This window comes from Poromitra crassiceps, assembly GCF_964638095.1.
Source record: "Poromitra crassiceps genome assembly, chromosome: 6".
Taxonomy (NCBI): domain Eukaryota; kingdom Metazoa; phylum Chordata; class Actinopteri; order Beryciformes; family Melamphaidae; genus Poromitra; species Poromitra crassiceps.
This window is the reverse complement of record NC_139627.1, coordinates 60,800,966-60,825,540: the sequence shown is the minus strand read 5'-3', so window position 1 is coordinate 60,825,540 and position 24,575 is coordinate 60,800,966. Positions and strand designations below refer to the sequence as shown.

General features: G+C 44.4%; 1 protein-coding gene across 1 annotated transcript in view; it reads left to right on the top strand.

Annotated features, from left to right (window-relative positions):
* LOC310778004 (fer-1-like protein 6) overlaps positions 1-24,575 on the top strand; it is a gene marked incomplete at its 5' end in the record, with an annotated part of 64,773 nt that overhangs the window by 15,978 nt on the left and 24,220 nt on the right. Inside the window, 15 exons of the mRNA XM_083638324.1 lie at positions 3,754-3,888; positions 4,622-4,771; positions 5,305-5,412; positions 6,269-6,331; positions 6,760-6,858; positions 7,001-7,244; positions 7,454-7,581; positions 7,801-7,926; positions 10,384-10,429; positions 11,722-11,766; positions 13,943-14,040; positions 15,018-15,146; positions 16,432-16,566; positions 20,989-21,116; positions 23,717-23,887. Coding sequence (XP_083494450.1) covers positions 3,754-3,888; positions 4,622-4,771; positions 5,305-5,412; positions 6,269-6,331; positions 6,760-6,858; positions 7,001-7,244; positions 7,454-7,581; positions 7,801-7,926; positions 10,384-10,429; positions 11,722-11,766; positions 13,943-14,040; positions 15,018-15,146; positions 16,432-16,566; positions 20,989-21,116; positions 23,717-23,887 — 1,805 coding nt within the window. The remainder of the gene's footprint in view (positions 1-3,753; positions 3,889-4,621; positions 4,772-5,304; positions 5,413-6,268; positions 6,332-6,759; positions 6,859-7,000; positions 7,245-7,453; positions 7,582-7,800; positions 7,927-10,383; positions 10,430-11,721; positions 11,767-13,942; positions 14,041-15,017; positions 15,147-16,431; positions 16,567-20,988; positions 21,117-23,716; positions 23,888-24,575) is intronic.

Below are 24,575 nucleotides of genomic sequence, written 5' to 3'. Positions count from 1 at the left end.
TCTCTAACTCTAGACTCTGACTCTCTAACTCAGGGATGTCAGAGATACGGCCCGCGGGCCGGATCCGGCCCGCGGGCAGGTTTCATCCGGCCCGCGAGATGTTTTGGAATATTTAAAAAAAATATATATATATATATATATATATATTTTTTTTTTGGAAATTATTATTATTATTAAATGCGCACCCCATTATCATGAACTACGTGTCGCTAATAAGCAAGCTAAGAGTTCATTCATAGGTCATCAGGTGTAAACAAAGCCGCCATGATCAGGCACGTGCACACATAGACATGAAAGGGGGCTTGAGCCCCTGCCTTTTTTTCAGTCTGTAAAAAGTGCCCTTTTTTTTCCTTTTTTTTATTATAATACATTTTTCATTTTCATTCCAACAACACATGAACCAAACAAACAGCTCAGACACATGAAAAAATAAAATAAAAAGTGCCCTTTCCTGACCATGAATGCATTTCTAATGATGCTTTGTATGGAAATTGCCCTTTCCATGCCATCACTGAAGGCAGCATTCAAAGAGAAATGCCTTTTCCGAGCTCTCTTGGCCTTTAATGCACCATTTGTAATAGGCCTCTGCATGGAGCAGTGTTTTTCTAAACCGCCCCTGAAGGCACCAACCCAAAAACGCACGTGGCCCATCCCCACCCACTCCAGCAGTGCGCACTCCACTCAGCCAGAGCAACCATGCAGACGGACAGCAGCAGCACAGGCGCACACAGTCTGACAGATATATCAGTCAGTCAACGTGAATCAGGTATGTATGTTTGTCAAAGTCTCATCCTAAAATGAGATATTCCTCTAAATCTGGTTAAAATCTGAATATTTAAAATGAGTTATACCCCTAAATTGGCCTTCAAATTGCCTCAAATTTGCCATCAAGTAGTGCCCTTTTATGAATTTCAGCCCCTGCCCCTCTAATGTTCTCTGCACGTCCCTGGCCATGATGCCACGCTGGAATTGAATCGCGCATTCGGCTACCTACCAAGAAACAAAGGAATCAACAAGATGCTGTCAAAAAAGAGAAAGGTTGACACGGAATGCAGGCAGTTTCAAGAGAAATGGAAGGAGCAGTATTTCTTTTGTGAAGTAAATGGGTAAATGAGTCGAATTGATTTTAGTAAAAAAAAAAATCCGGCCCCCATGAGCTCTCAGTTGAACAAATCCGGCCCTCTACCTAATATGAGTCTGACACCCCTGCTCTAACTCTTCAGGTCATCCCTCACACTCTCAATCTCACATGGAACCATCTCTCTAACTCTTAGACTGACTATGTAACTCTTTAGATCATCCCTCAGACTCTCAGTCCCACATGGAACCATCTCTCTAACTCTTAGACTCTGACTCTGTAACTCTTTAGGTCATCCTTCAGACTCTCAGTCCCACATGGAACCATCTCTTTAACTCTTAGACTCTGACTCTGTAACTCTTTAGATCATCCCTCAGACTCTCAGTCCCACATGGAACCATCTCTCTAACTCTTAGACTCTGACTCTGTAACTCTTTAGATCATCCCTCAGACTCTCAGTCCCACATGGAACCATCTCTCTAACTCGTAGACTCTGACTCTGTAACTCTTTAGATCATCCCTCAGACTCTCAGTCCCACATGGAACCATCTCTCTAACTCTTAGACTCTGACTCTGTATCTCTTTAGGTCATCCTTCAGACTCTCAGTCCCACATGGCGGCAACATCTCTCTAACTCTTAGACTCTGGCCCAATTCCAATCCGCCCCCTAAAGACTCAAGCCCTGAACCCTCAGTCCCTCTAATGGCCGCCATCTGAAAGTGGTTGAGTCATCAAGTGTGGAAGGGATCCACATTGGATAAATAGGAGGATTGGGACAGCAGAGCCCTTTGCACTTGACAAGATGATGTTGACTCTGGCAGGTTTGGGGTTCGCTATATATTGTTTATTGTCAAGACGCTTTGAGGAATAGACTCCCTGATGAGTCTGTTCTCATCCAGGCTCTGGCTCTACAGAGTGGACAACAGGTCATTTAAAAATAAATGTAGCCTACTGCAAAATCTGCAATCTGCAACATGTGTAATTATAATTAAAATAAGCGTAATAATGACATGTCACCCAATATTATACACAATGTCAATACTGTACAATACAGATTCGGTAAAACTATTTCTCATTCATCAAAAAAGTTGTGGAATGCAATTGTAATAGAAATGATTGATGATTATTCTAGGATTGTGTAAAATAACTACTTGCATTCCTCTGATATAATATGTTTTGTCTAATCTGAAATCCCTATTAATGTAATGTTTCATTGTCAATTAAGGCATTCCAGTGCACTCGCAAACACCGCGTTCGTTTCGCGCGTGTGTTCTTTTATTTTTTTGACAGATATTTGCAGCCTTCCCCGTTTTATACGTCACAACGCTATGCATTGTGGGCAATTCCCTTTCCGTAAGTGGCCATAGCTGCTCCCTTACGGTAAGGGGGCAGAAAGGGCTCACTCTGAGCCCTCATTCACTTTGCGATTTCACTGTGGGACATCCCTAAGCCCTCACTCCCTTCACGTGAACGCGCCTCTAAGGGCTTGAGTCAGTAAGGGGGCGGATTGGAATTGGGCCTCTGACTCTGTAACTCTTTAGATCATCCCTCAGACTCTCAGTCCCACATGGAACCATCTCTCTAACTCTTAGACTCTGACTCTGTAACTCTTTAGATCATCCCTCAGACTCTCAGTCCCACATGGAACCATCTCTCTAACTCTTAGACTCTGACTCTGTAACTCTTTAGATCAGAGGTTCTCAAATGTTTTTCAGCCAAGGACCCCTTACAAGATAGAAAATATACCGGGGACCCCCTCATTCTGATTTGTGATTTTGGGCTAAGCTTAACGTAACGTGCTTGACTTTTAATTTGATAGGTTTGTTATTAGAATGTAATCCATGAACCATTTTAGATTTAAAGCATAAACTATTTTCGTTGAACTATGAAGATTTTGCAAAAAAATATATATCTATATTTTTTTTTTTATTACATTACATTTACATTACGTCATTTAGCAGACGCTTTTGTTTTGTCCAAAGCGACTTACAATATCACAATTTGTCAACAGTTCAGAAAACCACTATGCAACACAATCAATGACAGCCAAGATATTTTGATAGACTAGCACCATGTATGAAGTAGTTTGAGAAGGAATAAGTAACATGTAGCATTAATTTTTTTTTTTTTTTTTTTTTTTTTTTTTTACCTGAAAACTTTTTGCGGACCCCCTGGCAAAGTGCCACGGACCCCTGGGGGTCCGCGGACCCCCATTTGAGAATCACTGCTTTAGATCATCCCTCAGACTCTTAGTCCCACATGGAACCATCTCTCTAACTCTTAGACTCTGACTCTGTAACTCTTTAGATCATCCCTCAGACTCTCAGTCCCACATGGAACCATCTCTCTAACTCTTAGACTCTGACTCTGTAACTCTTTAGATCATCCCTCAGACTCTCAGTCCCACATGGAACCATCTCTCTAACTCTTAGACTGACTCTGTAACTCTTTAGATCATCCCTCAGACTCTCAGTCCCACATGGAACCATCTCTCTAACTCTTAGACTCTGACTCTGTAACTCTTTAGATCATCCCTCAGACTCTCAGTCCCACATGGAACCATCTCTCTAACTCTTAGACTCTGACTCTGTAACTCTTTAGATCATCCCTCAGACTCTCAGTCCCACATGGAACCATCTCTCTAACTCTTAGACTCTGACTCTGTAACTCTTTAGATCATCCCTCAGACTCTCAGTCCCACATGGAACCAGTGTTTGTTTACGGCTCGCCTGCTGCTGACTGGAGACCAACAGCTGATCCAGCAGGAGCCGCCACGCATCGTCATCGAGGTGTACGACGATGACGCACTGGTACGCCGGGCTGTGTGTGTGTGTGTGTGTGTGTGTGTGTGTGTGTCTGTGTGTGTGTGTGTGTGTGTCTGTGTGTGTGTGTGTGTGTGTGTGTGTGTGTGTGTGTGTGTGTGTGTGTGTGTGTGTGTGAGCGTGCGTGCGTGCGTGCGTGCGTGCGTGTGTGTGTGTGTGTGTGTGCTTCTTGTGCGCTGACATGAAAAGTGAATGCACGGTCATATCTCTATTCATCTTTTCTCTCTTCTAAATGCATCATCTAAGTTTCTTCTTCTCTTTATTAGACATAAATGTTATTGTGATTGATAGTTTTTGAAAATTACATGCTATTAAATATGCTCTGTCTCATTATCATTAAGAACATCAGAAAATTAAATGATGGGTAATAATTGATGAGGACCAAATCTTTACAACCCTGTCCGTCATCGTGAAGGACAAGTAACAAGTCTAGCTGTTGTCAGCTGACAATATGCAGGTTTTTTGAGTCTATGTATGTGACAGTTTTGAGTTAATGTGTGTCTATGTAAGATGTATTGTCTGTGTGTTTTACCAAATGAATGAGCTAACTCTTATTGTGAAATGATAAAGTAACAAAGTTTTTATATAAAATGTTACACTGAAAAACATTCACTGAAACTGTAATCTGTGACTGTCATATTTACTGTAATTAATTAATGTGTAATAATATCAGTATATACTTAATATCATTATGTTACATTACCCCGCCCTGTACGTGCAGGGTAAGGCGGAGTACCTGGGAGCCACAGTGGCAGTGCCGGAGGTGCATCTGACCTGTGACCCCTACAGCCCCCCCACGCTGCAGTACAGCCCGCTGCACTGTGGCAGCCAGGCGGGGGGGGACCTACTGGCTGCCTTCGAGCTGCTGCAGGTCAGTCAGCTGGCAGGTGTAACACGGCATATTTAATTAGGGCCATTGCAGGTAAAGAAAATATATAATAAATTACAGAGCACCGTTATGACGAAAAGAGAGCTGAGCCAGAAGGCAATGCTCTCCATCTACCAGTCAATTTAATAATAATTTAATTTTAATTACATTTAATTACATTTAATTAAATTTAATGAGCAAAAGAACAAGAGCCTTCTGTCCGTACTCTGCGTTCATTTCATACGTTTTCTGTCCGTCCTCTGAAAGCTTACGGATACGCATGAAACGCAGCAGAACCACACACACACTCATACATTTGACTCTCTACTGCCCACTGGTGGATGTATTGCTTAACATGATACCAACGTGAAAGACGCATGGAAGTATGTGGGCAGTGATGATTACACCGTTTGGAACAGACGCATGCATCTATTTACAGTAGGTATGAAAATGGAGTATAAATGAGCCATTATATGTCCTAATAACAGATGTAATAATAAGGGAGCTCCTCTTCTCCTTGGTTGTGTTCTGGTCAGATCCCAGAGTATGGCCAGCAGAGTCTGCCTCCACTAGAGGAGCAGGAGGGAAACATCTGCCCTGTTCCTGCCAACATCAGACCAGTGCTGAGCACCTACAGGCTGGAGGTGTGTGTGTGTGTGTGTGTGTGTGTGTGTGTGTGTGTGTGTGTGTGTAGGTGTGTGTGTGTGTGTGTGTGTATGTGTGTGTGTGTGTGTGTGTGTGTGTGTGTGTGTGTGTGTGTGTGTGTGTATGTGTGTGTGCGTGTGTGTGTGCGTGCGTGTGTGTGCGTGTGTGTGTGTGTGTGTGTGTGTGTGTGTGTGTGTGTGTGTTAGACTCACTATCAGGGCACACGCACTTCCTGATATCACCGTGTTGGTGTTGTTCCTGGAGCAATATTTTTTCATAGTACGGGCTGGGAAAATCCCGCCTCGGAACTCATTTGATTGGTCGCCGCAATTGCTTCTTCCTGAAAAGGTGCTGCAAGTTAAAAAAAGTGTTCAGATTAGGGTGAGTGTGTGAAAACAGCTCGGTCCTGTGGCTTAACGGGTAAGGTGCTTGCCTTTCTATTTGGGGACTGGGGTTTGATTCCTGATTGAACCACATACATCTTTATAAAACATTAGGGTTAGACGTTAGGTTTAGGCAAGTACAACAATGTCGTGGTCGTGGTTAGATAGGGTTAGGGTTAGGGTTTGGGTTAGGGTCTGGTCGTGGTTAGATAAGAAACCCCTAACCCTAATCTTAACCACATATTTTTTACTTGCCGCTCGCTTTCAGGAAGAAGCAGTTGTGGCGACCAATCAAATGAGTTCGGGGCGGGGCTTTCCCGGCCTGTACTAGGAAATGTTGGTCGAGGAACGACACCAACCCAGCCCCAGCTATAACTAACCACTGAATGTGTGTGTGTGTGTGTGTGTGTGTGTGTGTGTGTGTGTGTGCGTGCGTGCGTGCGTGCGTGTGTGTGTGTGTTCTCTGTATCAGGTATTGTTCTGGGGTCTGAGGGAGCTGAAGAAGGTTCAGCTACTGACTGTTGATCGACCACAGGTACACACACGCACGCGCACGCACACACACACACACACACACACACACACACACACACACACACACACACACACACACGCTCTCTCTGCTCAAAAGTTGACTAATTTTGCTAATCCTCAACAATTTATCCAAACCCTCTATCTCTCTCTCTCTGTGCTTTCTCTCTCTGCTATCTCTCTCTCTGTGTGTCTGTCTCTGTGTGTGTGTGTGTGTGTGTGTGTGTGTGTGTGTGTGTGTCTCTCTATGCTCTGTCTCTATCTGTGTGTCTGTCTCTCTGTGTGTGTGTGTGTGTGTGTGTGTGTTTGTCTCTCTCTATGCTCTCTCTCTATCTGTGTGTCTGTCTCTCTCTATCTGCTATCTCTCTCTCTCTCTCTCTGTGTCTCTCTCTGTGCTCTCTCTCTCTATATGTGTGTGTGTCTCTCTCTCAGGTCTTTATAGAGTGTGCAGGTAAAGCTTTGCGCTCCTCGGTCATCCAGAAGTATAAGTCCAACCCAAACTTCACCACGCTGGTTGACGCTATAGAGCTGGTAACAGTATCATTTAAAGCCCCATCCTGTCGTTTTTTCTATTTGGGGAAACTGACCCCGCTCCCTGTTTTTCTGTGAAGTTACTTATTGGGGCTTTAATAATGTAATAACCCGACACTGTAACTCCTCTCCTCTCCTGCAGGAGTTACCGGAGAACGAGCACCTTCACCCCCCTCTCAGTATCACTGTAGTGGACTGGCGTGCGTTCGGTCGCAGCACGCTGGTGGGAAACCATGTGATCAACAACCTGAAGGCCCTGACATACACTCCACCCCCAGCCCCGCCCTCTGCAGCATACACTCCACCCCCTGCCCCGCCCTCTGCAGGACACGCCCACACACTGCCCAAACACACTGCACCCACGCTGGAGCTGCACAGCACAGAGGGTAAACACACACACACAGACACACACACACACACACACACACAGACACACAGACACACACACACACACACACACACACACACACACACACACACACACACACACACACACACACACACACACACACACACACACACACATTTAAAGTTGCTCTATGCATCATGGGTTTGTATTTTTCTTCAAGGTTGATTTCATTGTTCTGTCCAATAGGATTACCCCAGCACTCTGTAGAGACCAGCTCCACTGTAGCACTGACCAATCAGGACTTCCTGGTCACTGTGGAAGAGGAAGCTCCGCCCCCAGCCCCGCCTACTCCAAAACCAAAACCAGAAACAAAGGTGAAAAGACACACACACACACACACACACACACATGGAGTAATGTATGTGTTTTCAATCGCTTCTTGCTTTTTTAAATGTCCTCTCAAGAACAGGATTAGAGATTGTGTGTGTGTGTGTGTGTGTGTGTGTGTGTGTGTGTGTGTGCGTGCGTGCGTGCGTGCGTGTGCGTGCGTGCGTGCGCGTGCGTGCGTGCGTGCATGTGTGTGTGTGGCCCAGGAATCCAGGAAGAAGAGCAGTCGTCGCTCTACCAAGCGAAGGAGGCGGACCATCGCTGACGAGTCAGCTGAGTGCGTCATCGACTGGTGGTCCAAATACTACGCTTCTGTGGAGAAAATACAACAGGTCTGTGTGTGTGTGTGTGTGTGTGTGTGTGTGTGTGTCCTTTCACCTTTGTTTCTGGTTTTGGTGTTGGAGTAGGCGGGGCTCAGGGCGGAGCTTCCTGTTCTGATGATGCCACATGCATTTCCTGCCAATATGTTGTTTTACAATACAAACATCTCATTGGCTCTGTGTGTGTGTGTGTGTGTGTGTGTGTGTGTGTAATCACCTGTTAATTGATTACAATCACGTGTTATTGTCCTGCCAAGATGGCCGTGTGCAGGGTTGGGGAGTAACGGATTACATGTAACGCCGTTACGTAATCTGATTACAAAAAAACGGTAACTGTAATCTGTCACAGTACATTTTAAAATGTGTAATATAGATTACAGTAACGGGGGTATAGTAACGACGTTACAGGCGGGATTACATTCGCCCTTGCCTCTTCATTAATTTTACAAAATAACAACAAAAAACGGTGTAGCCTACTGTGACGAGGACGAGCGAGGCGGAGCAACAGCAGCAGCTGCAGGCAGCATTCATGATGACAGGGACCCGCGCCTGTGCCTCCTCCCACGAGTGCATTCATGTCATGGAAATATAACAAGCATTTCACTTTTACGTTCGCTCAGTGTTTAGACAGATCAAGCGTCTTCCACATGGATTCTACTGAAAATGATATTTTCAGTAGAATCCATGTGGAAGACGCTTGTGTGTGGGGCTGTCAGCTGAACGTTACGACCTGCCAGGGAGTGGAAAATCTGCCTTGAATTTCTCCGCCACCCGTGCTGACAAACGCTGCTCGTCTGCATGGGGCGAGAGGTTTTTACTTTCACTTAGTGTTTCACGTCGTGTTTCAAGATTAAAGCAACATGTTAGCAGAGTGGGTTAATGCAGCAGTTCTCGCGTGCACTCCCAGAGCAGCAGCAAGACGGAGGAAATAAATATAACACAAGGAACAGTTTCTCTTTCTCTCTCTGTGGTTCTTCTCCCATGGGGCTGTTTATTGACAATGACACTGAGACATACATACGTTTTCAGTGCATGTCATTGGCTGTCACCACCTGTGATGCCTTCAGGTAACATCCTAAATTACCACGCTATACAAGAGAGCATATTTCTCTTTTATATCAACACAACAAGCTGCGTCTTCCACTCCTTCTTCTTCTTCTTCTTTCGGCTATTCCCGTCAGGGGTCGCCACAGCGGATCATCTGTTTCCATCGGTTTCTGTCCTCTGCATCGTCCTCCGTCACGCCCACTGCCTGCATGTCCTCTTTCACTGCGTCCATGAACCTCCTCTTGGGCCTTCCCCTCCTCCTCTTTCCTGGCAGCTCCATCTCCAGCATCCTCCTCCCAATGTACCCCACCTCCCTCCTCCGCACATGTCCATACCATCTCAGTCTTGCCTCTCTCACTGCGTCTTCCACTCCACATCATGAAAAATACCCATAACGTAAATTAAAGTGGTCTTAAAAATAACTCTTGTTGTATTCTCCTCAACTTCATGTTGGTATAAACATTCTTATCTGGTTATCAATGGTAAAACATGCTTCATCTAGTTAAATAAGGGTTTTAGCCAGGACTCTTGACCAGGACTCCCTGGAAGAAGAGATCTTGTATCCCAATGGGACATTCCTGGATAAAAAAAAAAAAAAGTAATCCAAAAGTAACTGAAAGTAATCCCTACTTTACTTTTAAATAGTGGTAATCGGATTACGTTACTAAGTACAATTTTTAACAAGTAACTAGTAACTTTAAGGGATTCCTATTTAAAAGTAACCTACCCAACCCTGGCCGTGTGATGATGTAACAGAATATTATTTATGAAGTAATAAGCTAATAAGAGAGAGAGAGAGAGAGAGAGAGAGAAGAGATTAAACAATTGTCAGTCTCAGAGAGAGAGAGGGCCTGTGTGTAACTGAAAACAAGACTAGGCAAGCCTAGTTAAGCCAGGCCTGGGGTCTCATTTATGAAACTGTACTTAGGATCCCTACTTAGGATCCCTACTAGAACACGACTAACCTTACCAGTGACTGCACGGCACGCACACCTGCATGCCTTCTCCCTGATCAGTGATAATCAGGCTCATCTATATGCGTCATGTGATAATTGGCATTGACCATTTATGGTTGGATTGGGGCGGAGCCACATGTGGCATGTCCCAGTAGGACTGTGATTGATAACGGGGTAATTACCTGCAGCAGGTGTGGACACTTTTCTCCCAATGTGCTTAAGTAAGGCTCAGAATTGACTTAAATTAGTGGCCTTAACTTGTCTTGTTTATTTGATAACCATTGTGTAACTTTACTACTTATGCGTGGAATACCTTTGCAAGACGACTAACCCAATTTGTCAGTTGGGGAGTCAGTAAGCCCCGCCCCGCCCTGAGACGTTCCAGGTACAGCAAAAGTTTAAAAAGTGAAGAAAAAAGTGTGAAAAATAAATAAATTAAACCTATTCTGTCCTGTCTGTGTCGCAGGCCAAGCAGAAGGAAGGCCATCCATTCCCTAAGGTATTCGACAAGGGTAAGAATCAACTCTCATCAGGTGATGTCACCTCACTCTGGTGGACATCTTGGAGGTCATCAGCTCTGTGAACAGCTGACTGTAGCCGTTTCTCAATGTCAAGGATCCTTCCTCAGCAGGACTTGTCCTTCCTGGTCACGTCCTTCCTCACATTGGAAAAGAAAACATCTGGAACAGGCTAGCGAGTGTCTGTGATTGCGTCATGGTCCAACCGTCAGATTTCAGATTTCACCAAAGTTTCTAGCTTATTAATAAACAATTAACAACAATCATCTCAGGAAAATTTAACAGACTGTCTGTTTCTGACTGAACTCTCTCATCACTGATCCATCTGATTGATTTAGTGATAGCTTGTTGGAGCTAGCTAACAATAGCATCTGCTCAGCTAACCATCACTGTCTTGTTAACACATCTGATTAGCACACTAGCTAACGTAGCCAGTGGCAGCTAGCGTTAGCATGTTCACATTAACATCAGTGTGTATGCTAAGCTAGCTAACAGTTTGTCCAGGTCTGTCTCAAGCTACAACTCTGTGTGTGTTGGAGTAGTGTGCACTGTGTGCAGAGGTGGAGCTATTTACCGTATCATTGTAAAGGGATTTTATGATAATGAGACATAGCCTATTTAAAAGCATTTCATTTTCAAATACTATACATCACACGAACATTTAATATAGAACAGAAGAACAAACTTGGATTATGCATTTATAAGAGAAAAGATGAATGGAGACATCGACTGTGCGGGACACATCACAAATACTAGGAGACATTAATCGGCTGTATCTGTCTCGACTTTTACCTCAACCAATCTACTTGCCTAAATGTAACCCTTGACCAACCTTTGAAACGTATTTTGATTCATTGTGGGGCGAAGGTAATTACATTCGAGGTGGAGAAAGTTAAACCATTGTCCACAGCACGTAAATCACTCGACTTTGTGCTCATTTCACGTATTTGTGTGAGATCATGTTGGCCATACCACAAGGTAGGCTACCGCTCTGTTTCTAGCTGGTTGTTCTGATCTTTCTCATTTTCATAATGGAAAAAACAGCCAACATAAATGGAAGTCAATTAGCCTATATTTTCTGACAAACATGTACTTTTTTATATTAAACTTGAAAGATGACATCTTCATATAACTCTACATGATATGACGTGGACATACCCTGATGTATTCTATGAATATAGGTCAGCCTAAAAACGGTGTAAACTGTATTCTGTAAATGAAATGGGTTTAGGCAGGTTTACACTGCAATACATCCTGATCCAAACACACATTGTTGTGTATTGCAGTTTCCCCGTACCAGAACTTACTCAGCGAGGGAGTACACTCCATGGGTAAGGACAAAAGTTCCAGCGCTCAGGGACTGTTTTCAGCCTCTATCGATGTGTTCAGTCTGAAGGCACTGGGGACTGCCGGGGTCTTGGTGCTTTCATTGTTTCAACCCTCTAGACAGATGCCTCTGGGTTTGGCTAGCTGAGGTTCTGGTTGTTCTGGTGGATGTTTGGCTAGCTGAGGTTCTGGTTGTTCTGGTGGATGTTTGGCTAGGTGAGGTTCTGGTTGTTCTGGTGGATGTTTGGCTAGCTGAGGTTCTGGTTGTTCTGGTGGATGTTTGGCTAGCTGAGGTTCTGGTTGTTCTGGTGGATGTTTGGCTCTTTCACTGCTGCCCTTCAGCTTCTGCTTTTTTACATCCCTTTGATGGTGGAAGGAGTAGAGGTGCCACTTCTCTGGTTGTGCAAGGATCTCTATGGGTGGTTTCTCACTGGGGAGCCGGGACCGTTTCCGAAGCACACTTGTTTGATCAGTGTGAACGTTGTGTTCCGTACCCGGGCACCGAACAGCGAACCGTACCTGGGTCCACTTGAAAAGGTGGTCTGGGGAACGTCTCATGTGTGCCCCGGGAGGGGTACACTTGAGTGTGAACACAAGCGTCCCCAAAAACTGAAGCGGACTGCTATTTCTTTACTGTGTTTGGACTTTTGTTAGCCTGGGTACCTGACGCTAGCTACCAGCTAGCTCATTTGCAAATACAACGCAGTGCAAAGTGAATTGGTTTGGTGATGCCAGGCTGGTTCATCACTGTATAGAAAACAAACGTATTAGCTCACAGTAACAAAAGTCCAGACCACAGGATAAACTGTTCACATAATCCACTTGGTAAATGTTGAAATGTCATGAAATGAACGTTAGCCTACTCTTCTTCTTTGTTGTGTTTATTGGCGGATCACAAGCAAACTAGGTGCATAGCGCCACCTATTATGGGAGTCTGTAGATAGGCAAGGGTTCCTGGGCACAGAAGAAATTTGTAATGTGAAAGCTGACCAGCAGGGGAGAGGGAAGGACGGTGGTTGCAATCGTACTCGGGCACGGAACGAAAGTAATCGGTCCCAGTGTGAAAACGCCCTTAGATCTTATTCTAGACGAGAGGGATCAACATGGTCTCCTTGGATATTCAGAGGATTTCATTGCAATGTGTCAGCAGCCATCTGAAAAACATGTCACATATTATTATGAAAACAGTCTTTACATAAAATTGAAACAAATTATAGATTTGTTAGGGAACTTAAAGTGGATATGAAGCATTCGAGAATATGACGCTGGTTCATTTGCATTTTTACCTCAGAAAAGATAGGAAATTGCATTCAAACCTGAAAATCACCTCGATTTGCTAGAAAAAAAAGGACAACCACTTAAAATAGATGAAATGTCCTCTCTAAAGCATTATACAACAAAACATACATGTAATTAGTAGACACGTGTCATTACAATCACTGTCTTTCTTTAAATATGCCAGTAATTATTTAATCATGGAACATACCAGCTCAGTGGCCTTGTGGTTTGAGTGTCCGCCCTGAGACTGGGAGGTTGTGAGTTTGATCCCCGGCCGAGTCATGCCAAAGACTATAAAAATGGGACCCATTTGCCTCCCTGCTTGGCACTCAGCATCAAAGGGTTGGAATTGGGGGGTTAGATCACCAAATGATTCCCGAGCGCGGCGCTGCTGCTGCTCACCGCTCCCCCAGGGGATGGGTCAAATGCGGAGAGCAAATTTCACACACTCAGGTGTGTGACAATCAGTGGGACTTTACTTTACTTTACTTTATAACCAACAACGCGTCGACCAGACGACCACACTAACAGAAGTACATGATGAACACAAGAGTTCATGTTCAGTTCAGTTCGGGTCAGGTTAGAGTTGGAATTTCTTGATTTATTGTTCTAATTATTATTGCCTGACAGGCATCACAAGTCTCCCTGATACATTTATCTAGCTACACGTGAGGCAGTTTGACCGGTTTTATCTTCTCCATCTGACTGACTGAATAGCTCTCATCTTGTTGATGAACAGTGTTACAGCCCAGCATGAAGAACAGTGTTACAGCCCAGCATGAAGAACAGTGTTACAGCCCAGCATGAAGAACAGTGTTACAGCCCAGCATAAAGACAGAAGAACAGTGTTCTTTGTGTCACGGACTTTCATTGAAAATAATAAATGTCTTGTGGCTCCACCAGTCAGCGGCCCGTCAGACGGAGACAAGAAGAAGAAGCAGAAAGGAAAAGCGGTTCCAGAACAAAGCCTGATTCTGCCTACTAAGCTAGCCACACTGCAGGTATACTGAATACAAGTAGGCTACTGTAAGTGCAAGGTTTGGTTACTGTGGGCCTTAGGCTTTCTGACATGTATACCGTTTTACAGAAGAAGAAAAAGAATAAGAAGCATAAACAGAACAAATACAATAGGATTTCCAGACGCTTTGGCGCTGGATCCCGTAATAATTGCAGTTTTCGGCGGCAAGTGGCAGGATTTACCCACCGCCTCTGCACATCACAGGGACTTAAACGATGAGACAGAATATATATTTGACATCATGTATGTTAACATTTATGGCATAAACCTGTTTTCATATTTAAAAATGTGCATCAGGTATTAAGTGATTGTGATGATGTTTGGTGGGGAATGCCAATAGTGAGTAACGGCGTAGAAAGTTCACAACAACTTCACGACGTTTGTCTCGCAAAGGTAATTATTGAGTCATTTAATTAGACTTGTGAATAGGGTGTAAATAGCCTAGCCTGTACGGTGTGTCTATTCCCGGGCACAAATAGACACTCCATTGTTATTATTATGTTGGTCAGTGCCAATATGCAGTGTCACCAAAACCAAGAAAAACGTGCGTTTTCAAAATCGTTTCGGACGCTCCGTCCCCTAGCATTACTTGAACTTAACCCATTGATACCTGATGCAGCATTTGTGTGTGTATCCCTTTAAGACCGCGAACCGCGTTAACGCGGTTCGCGGACTTAAAGGGATACGCACACAAATGAGGGATATACACGCAAATGCTGCATCAGGTATCAATGGGTTAAATGACATCACTGGTCCACAACCGAACTCAAATCAACCCTCAATAACTGTCAAACTAAATGAATGTCCGCAAAACTGTTGACAGTTTGTGTGAGATCATGGGCAAAATAAATCCACGTTGTTTTTGGGTGGAGTTCTCCTTTAAGCCTCGGGGGGCAGTGGTAGTTTGGCAGAGTGACATGTTGAGCTCTGTGATGCTGACGCTCTCCTCCTCTTCCTCAGCTGTACAACAAGGAGCTGGAGGCAGAGTTTGGTCCTTTTAATGATTGGGTGAACACTTTCGAGCTGTACAGAGGGAAAGCCAATGAGGAGGAGGGGAGTAACGAGGAGAGGTTCGTCGGCAAGTTCAAGGTGAGACACACACAACACACACACACAACACACACACACACACACACACACACACACACACACACACACACACACACACACAGACACACATACACACACACACTTGACTTTACCCATACATTATAATATAGTGTGAGAGCTACATAGATGTAGTCAGGGTCTCTGGCCCTAAAGCTCAGTTTACACCAATGATTCGCAACGAACGAGACAAAACCATTTGAGAACGTTGCAGGGAAAAGTTTCAGCAGTGTAAACTGGCCCGTCTCATCTCCACTCCAGCCGGCTGATGGCGTCGCCAGCAGTTCTGCTTGTCAAGTCACAGGGTTTGGTTGGTTTGTCTCGTCGTGAATATTTGGTGTAAACTGGGCTTAAGAGCTACCATGGAAAACATTTCATGAACTGCATATTTGCATCACTGTTATGTTTGGGGAGCATTGAGAGCTGCAGGAATGAGTCCGGAAATCATCGATGCTAACACTCCCGGTTCTTCACTGTTTTCGCCTATGGGATTTTTGAATGGGTTTTTGGCGCGATGCTTCTAATAAGGTCTCTGGGCAACGCAAGCTTAATGAAACGCCAACCAGTGTTCAGCAGGATAATCTTCACACATGAGGACCACTTTTATGAGTTTTGAAGCTTTTACGTGCCATTAAAAGGGCGGCTAGCTAGCAAACGGCTAAATGAGACTACAGTGTTGAGTCGACGGGGATATTATACGTCAATAACGTCATCACTTCAAAGGACGAACACGGAAATTCTCTTTCCCTCACCTGGTTCAGCCCGGGGTAATCAGTGCACAGCAGCGCACACATCAACAACAGTCCAGGTTGAGTGGTGACGTGACGGGGAAGCCTATGCGACACTGTGTGTACTTCTGGATTAGCTTAGCACGAGCTTTTTACTTCTAGGGCTCGTATTTATGCTTCAAAACTCATAAAAGTGGTCCTCATGTGTGAAGATTATCCCGCTGAACACTGGTTTGCATCGCGGCAAAAACCCATTCAAAAATCCCATAGACAGAAACAGTGAAGAACAAGGAAGTCCGGGACTTCCGCGTTCCGACTACAAAAATACATAATCCCTGTGGCTCTCTATTGGAACCTTTGGCTTACATTGATGATGGCTCCAGTCCAGTGTGTGTGTGTGTGTGTGTGTGTGTGTGTGTGTGTGTGTGTGTGTGTGTGTGTGTGTGTGTGTGTGTGTGTGTGTGTGTGTGTGTGTGTGTGTGTGTGTGTGTGTGTGTGTGTGTGTGTGTGTGTGTGTGTGTGTGTGTCCTGGGCTGCAGGGGCGGTTCTGCCTGTATAAACTGACTGAGGATGAGGATGGGGAGGAAGGCCCCGACTCAGGACACTTCAGAGTCAACAGAGGAATCCCTCCCAATTCTCCCATGAAGGTCCTCATCCGGGTTTACATCGTCTCCGTGAGTCTAACCCTAACCCTAACCCTGAGTCCTGCTCTGCTCTATTTTACTAGATAGTCTTATATTGTCTTGTCTTCTAATATTCTATTGTATTCTGTTCTATTGTGTTCCTCTCTTCACAGGCGTTGAACCTGCACCCTCACATCCTGTTCTATTGTGTTCCTCTCTTCACAGAACCTGCACCCTCACATTCTGTTCTATTGTGTTCCTCTCTTCACAGAACCTGCACCCTCACATTCTGTTCTATTGTGTTCCTCTCTTCACAGAACCTGCACCCTCACATTCTGTTCTATTGTGTTCCTCTCTTCACAGGCATCAAACCTGCACCCTCACATCCTGTTCTATTGTGTTCCTCTCTTCACAGAACCTGCACCCTCACATTCTGTTCTATTGTGTTCCTCTCTTCACAGGCATCAAACCTGCACCCTCACATTCTGTTCTATTGTATTCCTCTCTTCACAGAACCTGCACCCTCACATTCTGTTCTATTGTGTTCCTCTCTTCACAGAACCTGCACCCTCACATTCTGTTCTATTGTGTTCCTCTCTTCACAGAACCTGCACCCTCACATCCTGTTCTATTGTGTTCCTCTCTTCACAGAACCTGCACCCTTAGCCTAGGTAAACCCAGCCCCCACGTGACCTGCTCTCTCAGTTCCCAGTCACTAGGGTCTAGCGAACGGGCCATTCAAATCGATTTCTGGGGCAATTGAAAGACCCGCGCAGACCCGCAGCCAATGAGTGATGGCGTGACTGCCAACATCAGTCCTGCCGTGATCGGCCAATCAGAGAGTGCGTCTTTGTCAATGACGTGTAACAGCTGCTGCGGCTTAAGCACTGGTAGCCATTAGCTTTTCGTCTTTTCAAAGCATAGCTCCCGAGCTAGCTACTAGCTGGCTAGCTATATGGCTATGCTATATAATGCTCTATATATTGGATATTTAAAGCTGATACACAACACAATTGTGTTGAAGTAATTCCGCAAAGCTCAGTTAAAAATATAACATGTAACACTTGACACAATCAAATCTAACTTTTTCACAGCAATACACAGTCCATAATTGTTTGAATTATATTGAAATATATTTGCATGGTGTAGCATGTAATGCAGATACTGTAGCTAGATACTCTGACACAGAAAGGCAGACAAGCTAGCAGCAGGGATCTTGTCACACTGATTCCAGATAAACTCGTCTGTCTAGCCAGCAATACAATATTACTGTAGCCTACATAATACCACAAGCTAAATGCAGCATATGCCAATGTAAGGCTGGGTAGCATTAGCTAACGTCATCCAGGCTATACAGTAATAGGCTATTATAAAGTTAATTAGATTGGTGAAAGTTTGTCCAGAAAGATATCGTTTTCTCTCTCCTGCTGCAGGTAGGATGATGCACATAAATATAGCCTACATTATGTAAAGTCATTGCATAAATGTGTTTTTATTGTAAAACTAAAATGTGAAGTAGAGCCAATTTATTGGAGCGGACATCACAGTAGGAGATGCCAGTAGAAGCGCGTTACGCTGTCACTTACCTAAATCACGTTAAATCGACGAGGGGTATATATAGACCCAGGATTACATATATGTTTCACATAGGGTGGTGTTTTCATTTCGATGTTTTATTTGGTCCAATATTGAAATGTTATACAATTGCAGGTTGTGTTACCATTACACAAAATTGAGATCTACCTTCATATCTATTTCGGCTCATTTGGTTGCTATTTAGTAGCGAAATGGAGTAGCACAATGCATGCTGGAGGAAGTGAACAACAACAAACCATAACAAACGCATCACAGAATGAAGCCTAAGCTGGTAAGTCTGTTAAGATAATGTTTAGCGAATATAATTCATAATCGTTTTAATAATAATAATAATAATTCTAGGCAATGAAGACAAAACCCAAGACTGTGTTACAGTAGGCTAAGTGTATCTTGTCCTATAATTGACCAGACTAGACAGAGGTTGAAGTACAAGAGATAACATTTATTACAAAAGTTTACATCATCTGCAGATCACCAGTTACTCGTGTCAATATTTTACCCTAAAATGTTTTAGCATTGATTTTAAAAGAATTGCAAAGAATAACAGTTTTATGTTCTCCTGTAGGATGTGTTTTGGAGAGCATTGATAAGGACTACTACCGGTTATGCATTGTCATTTATGCTGTGATGGTAAATAAAAGCCACTGATGTAAATGTCCCCATTTATTACAGGTAAAGCCAAACATGAAACTATACTAACAAGTACTGTACATAAAATGTAATTGTTGCACAATTGCAGTTTTATAAAATGTAATAATATGTCCAGGTGATCCATATAGTCAGGGTCCCTACACATCTCCAATTGAAAAAATTCCAGAGCTTGATTTGTTTTGAAGGTTTTGTCTGGTACTATTCAATATGATTTATGCAGATAAGACAGCGTGTCCCTGATAACTAGATCATATCACTGTATAGATGATGACTGTTCTTCACAGCCACAAATATCTCTCCAGATCTGCGGCCATCTGCAGCAGGGATCGAGGTTTGGGTCCGTGTACTGTAGACAGTTGTCCTGTTCCTCTTTCATTCCCTGACCACCGTCACAGGAGTCATTGGCAGAGGCGATGTTCTCTCTTCTTGGAAGCTCTAATAATATAAAACATAGTAGTTACTGTATGTTACACGTGGCTAACGTTAGCTAGCTTCTGACATGTTTTTCTAGAATTCATTAGATCGTTAAATGCTCCCGTAATCTAGCTAACGTTACCTCGCTAACCCACTACAGCCGATGAGGAAAAGTCAGTCATTTATCGAATGTCTTTCTTACCAAACACAATTACGCTAGTTTCTGAGATAATATATAATGTGGCATATACCTGTGAATAACATATTGTGATAAAACCTTTAACTAAGGCAGTGAAATGCTGCCGCCACCTGGATAAAACCAGTATTTGGCTTAATGTCACAATCAAGAGGCTGAAATAATCCCACACAGGAAACAGGGGGTAATACAAAAAGGACACTTTATTAGCTAAAATAAGTTAAGGCATAGCAACCAGGTCATGATCAAACAGGGGGAAAGCTGACACAGCCAATGGGCTGGGACGTTGTGGTTTAACAACACTGCACACTTTATAGCACGGCAAACACTAGGCTAGATATACAACCGTCTAGTTTACACTGCACACTGGATAGCACTGCAAACACTAGGCTAGATATACAAGCGTCTAGCTTCCACTGCACACTGGACAGTTAAGACAACTGTAAAACACCCCACACATTAGAGCTAGATATAGAACGGACTAGCTTTAAGCACTGCAAGCACTGCACTGGAAACAGGCAGACACACGTGACGTCACTGCACACTTTGAGCCCGTGGGCTAATAGGAAGACCACACACCCCAATCCCACCAACAGGCTGGCCCTCCCCACTACTTCCAAACAGACAGCTGGCTGCATATGCAATTCATAAAACCCTACAAAGAACGTAGCTAAGATGAAATCCAGAGACAGGACATACACATCAACATTAAAACATGTAGGTGAAGGTGTGTGGGCTGCTACTCAACTCGCCGGGTGTGGCGAGACCCTCCCCGGGGTCTACGCTTGTGGCGCCGGCCGACTCCCCGGGGAACCACGGCTTCGTCGGCGGCGCTGGACAGAGTCAGATGAGTGGCATGGAAACAACAAGCGGCGGCGTGCCACTGCTGCGGATCGGCTGGAGAGCGGCGGCCAGTGACACTCCTATAGCCCGGCCCTATCACTAAACTACAGGAGGCAGCGGACCTCCCCTCCTACAGCAACACAGCAGCAGACCTCCACCTCACTAGCTGTCTTCTGCGCCGGCAGCACTAACAGCTACGAACGCTCCCTCCCTGTCCCGAGAGTCACCAGCCGTGAGTAGGCAGAACGCTCCACCAGCAACGTAGGAGTCAAAGGCTGACTGCCTTTTGAATGTCTGTGTCTCCTCTGGCCACACAGGTGAGAGTCATTATCATCAGGTGCGAGTCATTGTCTCTTGATTAGTTGATTGCAGGGAGACTACAATATTCTTACCTGGAAATCACACATCGATCCGTAGGCCAGCTCTGAGTCTGTTTACATTTCGGGCGGAGGGGCTGCATGGTTGTAGCCATTGCGTGCTAGCAGTACTGAAATGAAAAGTGTTAGCTGCTGTGCTAACAACAAAGGTCGCAGAGTGATGACGCCATCTGTTGCACTGCGCATGTGCTCTGTGTGCTAAGCTGGTTGGCTCCCTTGAGTGGTCTATCAAGGGAGGTACACCCGCCCCTCCCCGACGGCAGAAACCGGTTTGAATGGCTCGTTCGCCAGACCCTAGTGACTGAGAACAGGTCTGAGAGCAGGTCACGTGGGGGATGGGTTTACCCAGGCTACTGCACCCTCACATCCTGTTCTATTGTGTTCCTCTCTTCACAGGCGTCAAACCTGCACCCGGCGGATTCAGATGGAAAGTCTGACCCCTACATTGTTCTGCGGCTCGGCAAGAAAGAGATCAAAGACAGAGACAACTACATCCCCAAACAGCTGAACCCTGTGTTTGGAAGGTAGCCTGACTGACTGACCGACCAACCGACCAACTGACCAACTGACTGCCTCCGGCACGTGCTCAAGCACCTGCCCCTTTGCTCCTTGATGTCTTTTTATCTGCGGCTGATATGACTGTCTTTCAGAGGCTGTAGCACGCTGGTTTTGAAAGCGAAGGTACTGATATCATATGAAACTAGAGGCACTAAGGCAGTGCTGACCAATTTGGGGCCCGCGGGCCAAACTTTGTTTTGGCCCGCCACAGATTTGGGAAAAATTAATTAATAATTTTTTTATTAACGTTATTAACGTTAATTTTGTGCAGCTGGTATTCTCTCTCCCCGACTCTATCACACGGGTGTGAGGCATTGCTGTCTGAGGATTGATCGCTCCTGATTGATTACAAAGGTGGAAAATACTGTTTTTAACTGGGTGTTTACTGATTAAATGTTTAAGCTCCCCACAAATGCAGATGTTTTTCTAAATATATATAACCAATTGCAAATTATTACAATTACCAAACAGATAAAAAGTAGATTATTATATTGAAATGTTATTTTAGATTTAGAATGGTAATTTTCTATAAAACACAATACATTTTAATGTAATTCCGTTTAATAAAATGTTTATTTTTGGCCCTCGGCCTGCACCCAGATTGAGTTTTGGCCCTTCATGGGAAAGAATTTTGGCACCCCTGCACTAAGGCATCCAGTGGTATCAACCCTGACATGTTAGCTTTTCGGGAAGGGGACTGAATAACACTCCAAAGTTAGACTACATTTTGGCAGGGGGAAAACGGGCATGGCATTTTAAAGGGGTCCCTTACTTGACCTCTCACCTCCACATATCTGAATGAGAATGGGTTCCATGAGTCTCCCTTTACAGACACGCCCACTTTATGCTAATCCCATGCGCCTTTTTTCATGTAGAAACCATGCTGTTTTTTTGCAAGTGTCTTAAACCTGCATTATTTCGAATGGCCTGCAGGGGGAAACTCCACTGGCCACAAAAATAAGTCTGATTGTATAGAAGTAAATGGGAAAATGACCCTACTTCTCACTTGATATAATGACCTCATATTTATTATACCGTCTATGGTACTATGGTCCCTATCGTTGCATCGGCGCTGTTTCTAGGCCGAGCGGCTGGCGCAGCTCAAATCAGTGGGCATGGACCAGCGCACTTGATATCGTCGTGCTGGCGCTAGACGCAGCCTCAACCATTACAACCACGCCTTTTAAGCGTAAAATTATGCACCGTCATGCTCATTGGATAACTGCAATAAACGAATCGCACGCTTGCCTTTCTAGCTCCAATTCCAGTGATCCCGCAAAACCAGACGAAAGCCAAACGCTCTGCCCCCCCCCTCCCTTCATCCAGTCATGTCTGTCTGCATTATAGGCTATTATTCCATATTATTATGCTTCTCAAACCAATCTAACTGCAGTTTCAATACTGCAAGCATGTAAATACGCTACACTATAGCAAGATCAAAGTGAAAATAATGTACTAAACGCATCAGCTAGAAAAATATAGCCTATTAGATTGGTGAAAGTTTGTCCAGAAAGATATCGTTTTCTCTCCCCTGCTGCAGGTAGAATGATGCACATAAATATACCCTACATTATGTAAAGTCATTGCATAAATGTGTTTTTATTGTAAAACTAAATGTCAAGTAGGGCCAAGTTATTGGAGCGGACATCACAGTATAGCACATCACAGAAGCGCGTTCCGCTGTCACTTATCTAAATCACGTTAAACCCACAAGGGGTATATATAGGCTCAAGAGGACATATATGTTTCACATAGGGTGGTGTTTCATTTCGATGTTTTATTTGGTCCAATATTGAAATGTTCTAGCTACAATTGCAGGTTGTCTTACCATTACATTATTTTAGATCTACCTTTTATATCTATTTCGCCTCATTTGGTTGCTATTTAGTAGCGAAATGGAGGACCCAATTGCATGCTGGGAGTGGACATTCACAGGCAGTAAACTTACAACTGCTATTTCCTATGGGAAGCTGGGTGCTGCTGTGTTGTGTCTGTTTGAGCGAAGGAGTCAGAGAGAGAGAGAGAAGGGTGACTCAGAGGCAGAAGAGCACTGGCGCACTGAATAGGCCTGGTTTCAGAGAGAGACAGAGAAGGGTGACAGGGGAGAGGCACTGGCGCACTGAATAGGCCTGCTTTTCAAAGGCGCAAAGCGCTAAATTTACGGCAGGTGCGAAGATAGCAGTACGCCGGTATTTAAGGCCGACACGCCCACTTTGGCCCATTCTGGGACTGCGCCACGCCCATTCGGCCTAAAGCGCATTTGGCAGCGTAAAGCCATATTGATATCGTCCCAAAACAGGCGCAAGGCACGTTTTTTTGCGTTTAAGGCCCGTTTTAGCGCCGAAGGCTTGTGGGAGAATAGGGCCCCCATACCTTTAAACCATGTGTTTGGATGGTAAATAACTAAGCATTTCACTGACTGACTAGTTAACAGCTGAGGCTTAAGTCAAGATTGAAATAGATCAATTATTACAACTACTGGATGCATTTGGTCAGTAAACCCAGACAGCGATCAAAACTATAAAAAGATTCAAAAAGCTCAGAAATGCTCTCCTCTCTCCTCCAGGTCTTTTGAGATCCAGGCGACGTTTCCTCAGGAGTCTCTGTTGTCAGTGTTTATCTACGACTACGACTTGGTGGGAGGAGACGACCTGATCGGAGAGACTCGAATCGACCTGGAGAACCGATTCTACAGCCGACACAGAGCCACCTGCGGGCTTCCTGCTGAATACCATGTGTGAGTCTGGAGCTTTCCTTCGGTCTGAATCACAGAGAAGTCCACTTTGTTGTATTTGTTTTACCTGTCATGTAGTTCACTACACTTCCTGTGTAGTACACTACACTTCCTGTGTAGTACACTACACTTCCTGTGTCTAACATGCTGGATCTCTCCTTCTGTGGTGTTCATACCAGAAAGAACACATAAGCCTTGTTTACACTGACTGTAGGCAAATCCAATTGGTTTCTCAAATCAGATCTTTAAGACAGACTGTCCGCACTGTTATTTGCAAGGAATCAGATCGGATTTGTGTGTCCAGACATCACCAGTCTATCTGCATGGGTTGTTGTGGTAATGACGTAGGTGTGTTACGGGTTGTTGTGGTAATAATGACGTAGGTGTGTTACGGATTGTTGTGGTAATGACGTAGATGTGTTACGGGTTGTTGTGGTAATGACGTAGGTGTGTTACGGGTTGTTGTGGTAATGACGTAGGTGTGTTACGGGTTGTTGTGGTAATGACGTAGGTGTGTTATGGGTTGTTGTGGTAATAATGACGTAGGTGTGTTACGGGTTGTTGTGGTAATAATGACGTAGGTGTGTTACGGGTTGTTGTGGTAATGACGTAGGTGTGTTACGGGTTGTTGTGGTAATGACATAGGTGTGTTACGGGTTGTTGTGGTAATGACGTAGGTGTGGTACGGGTT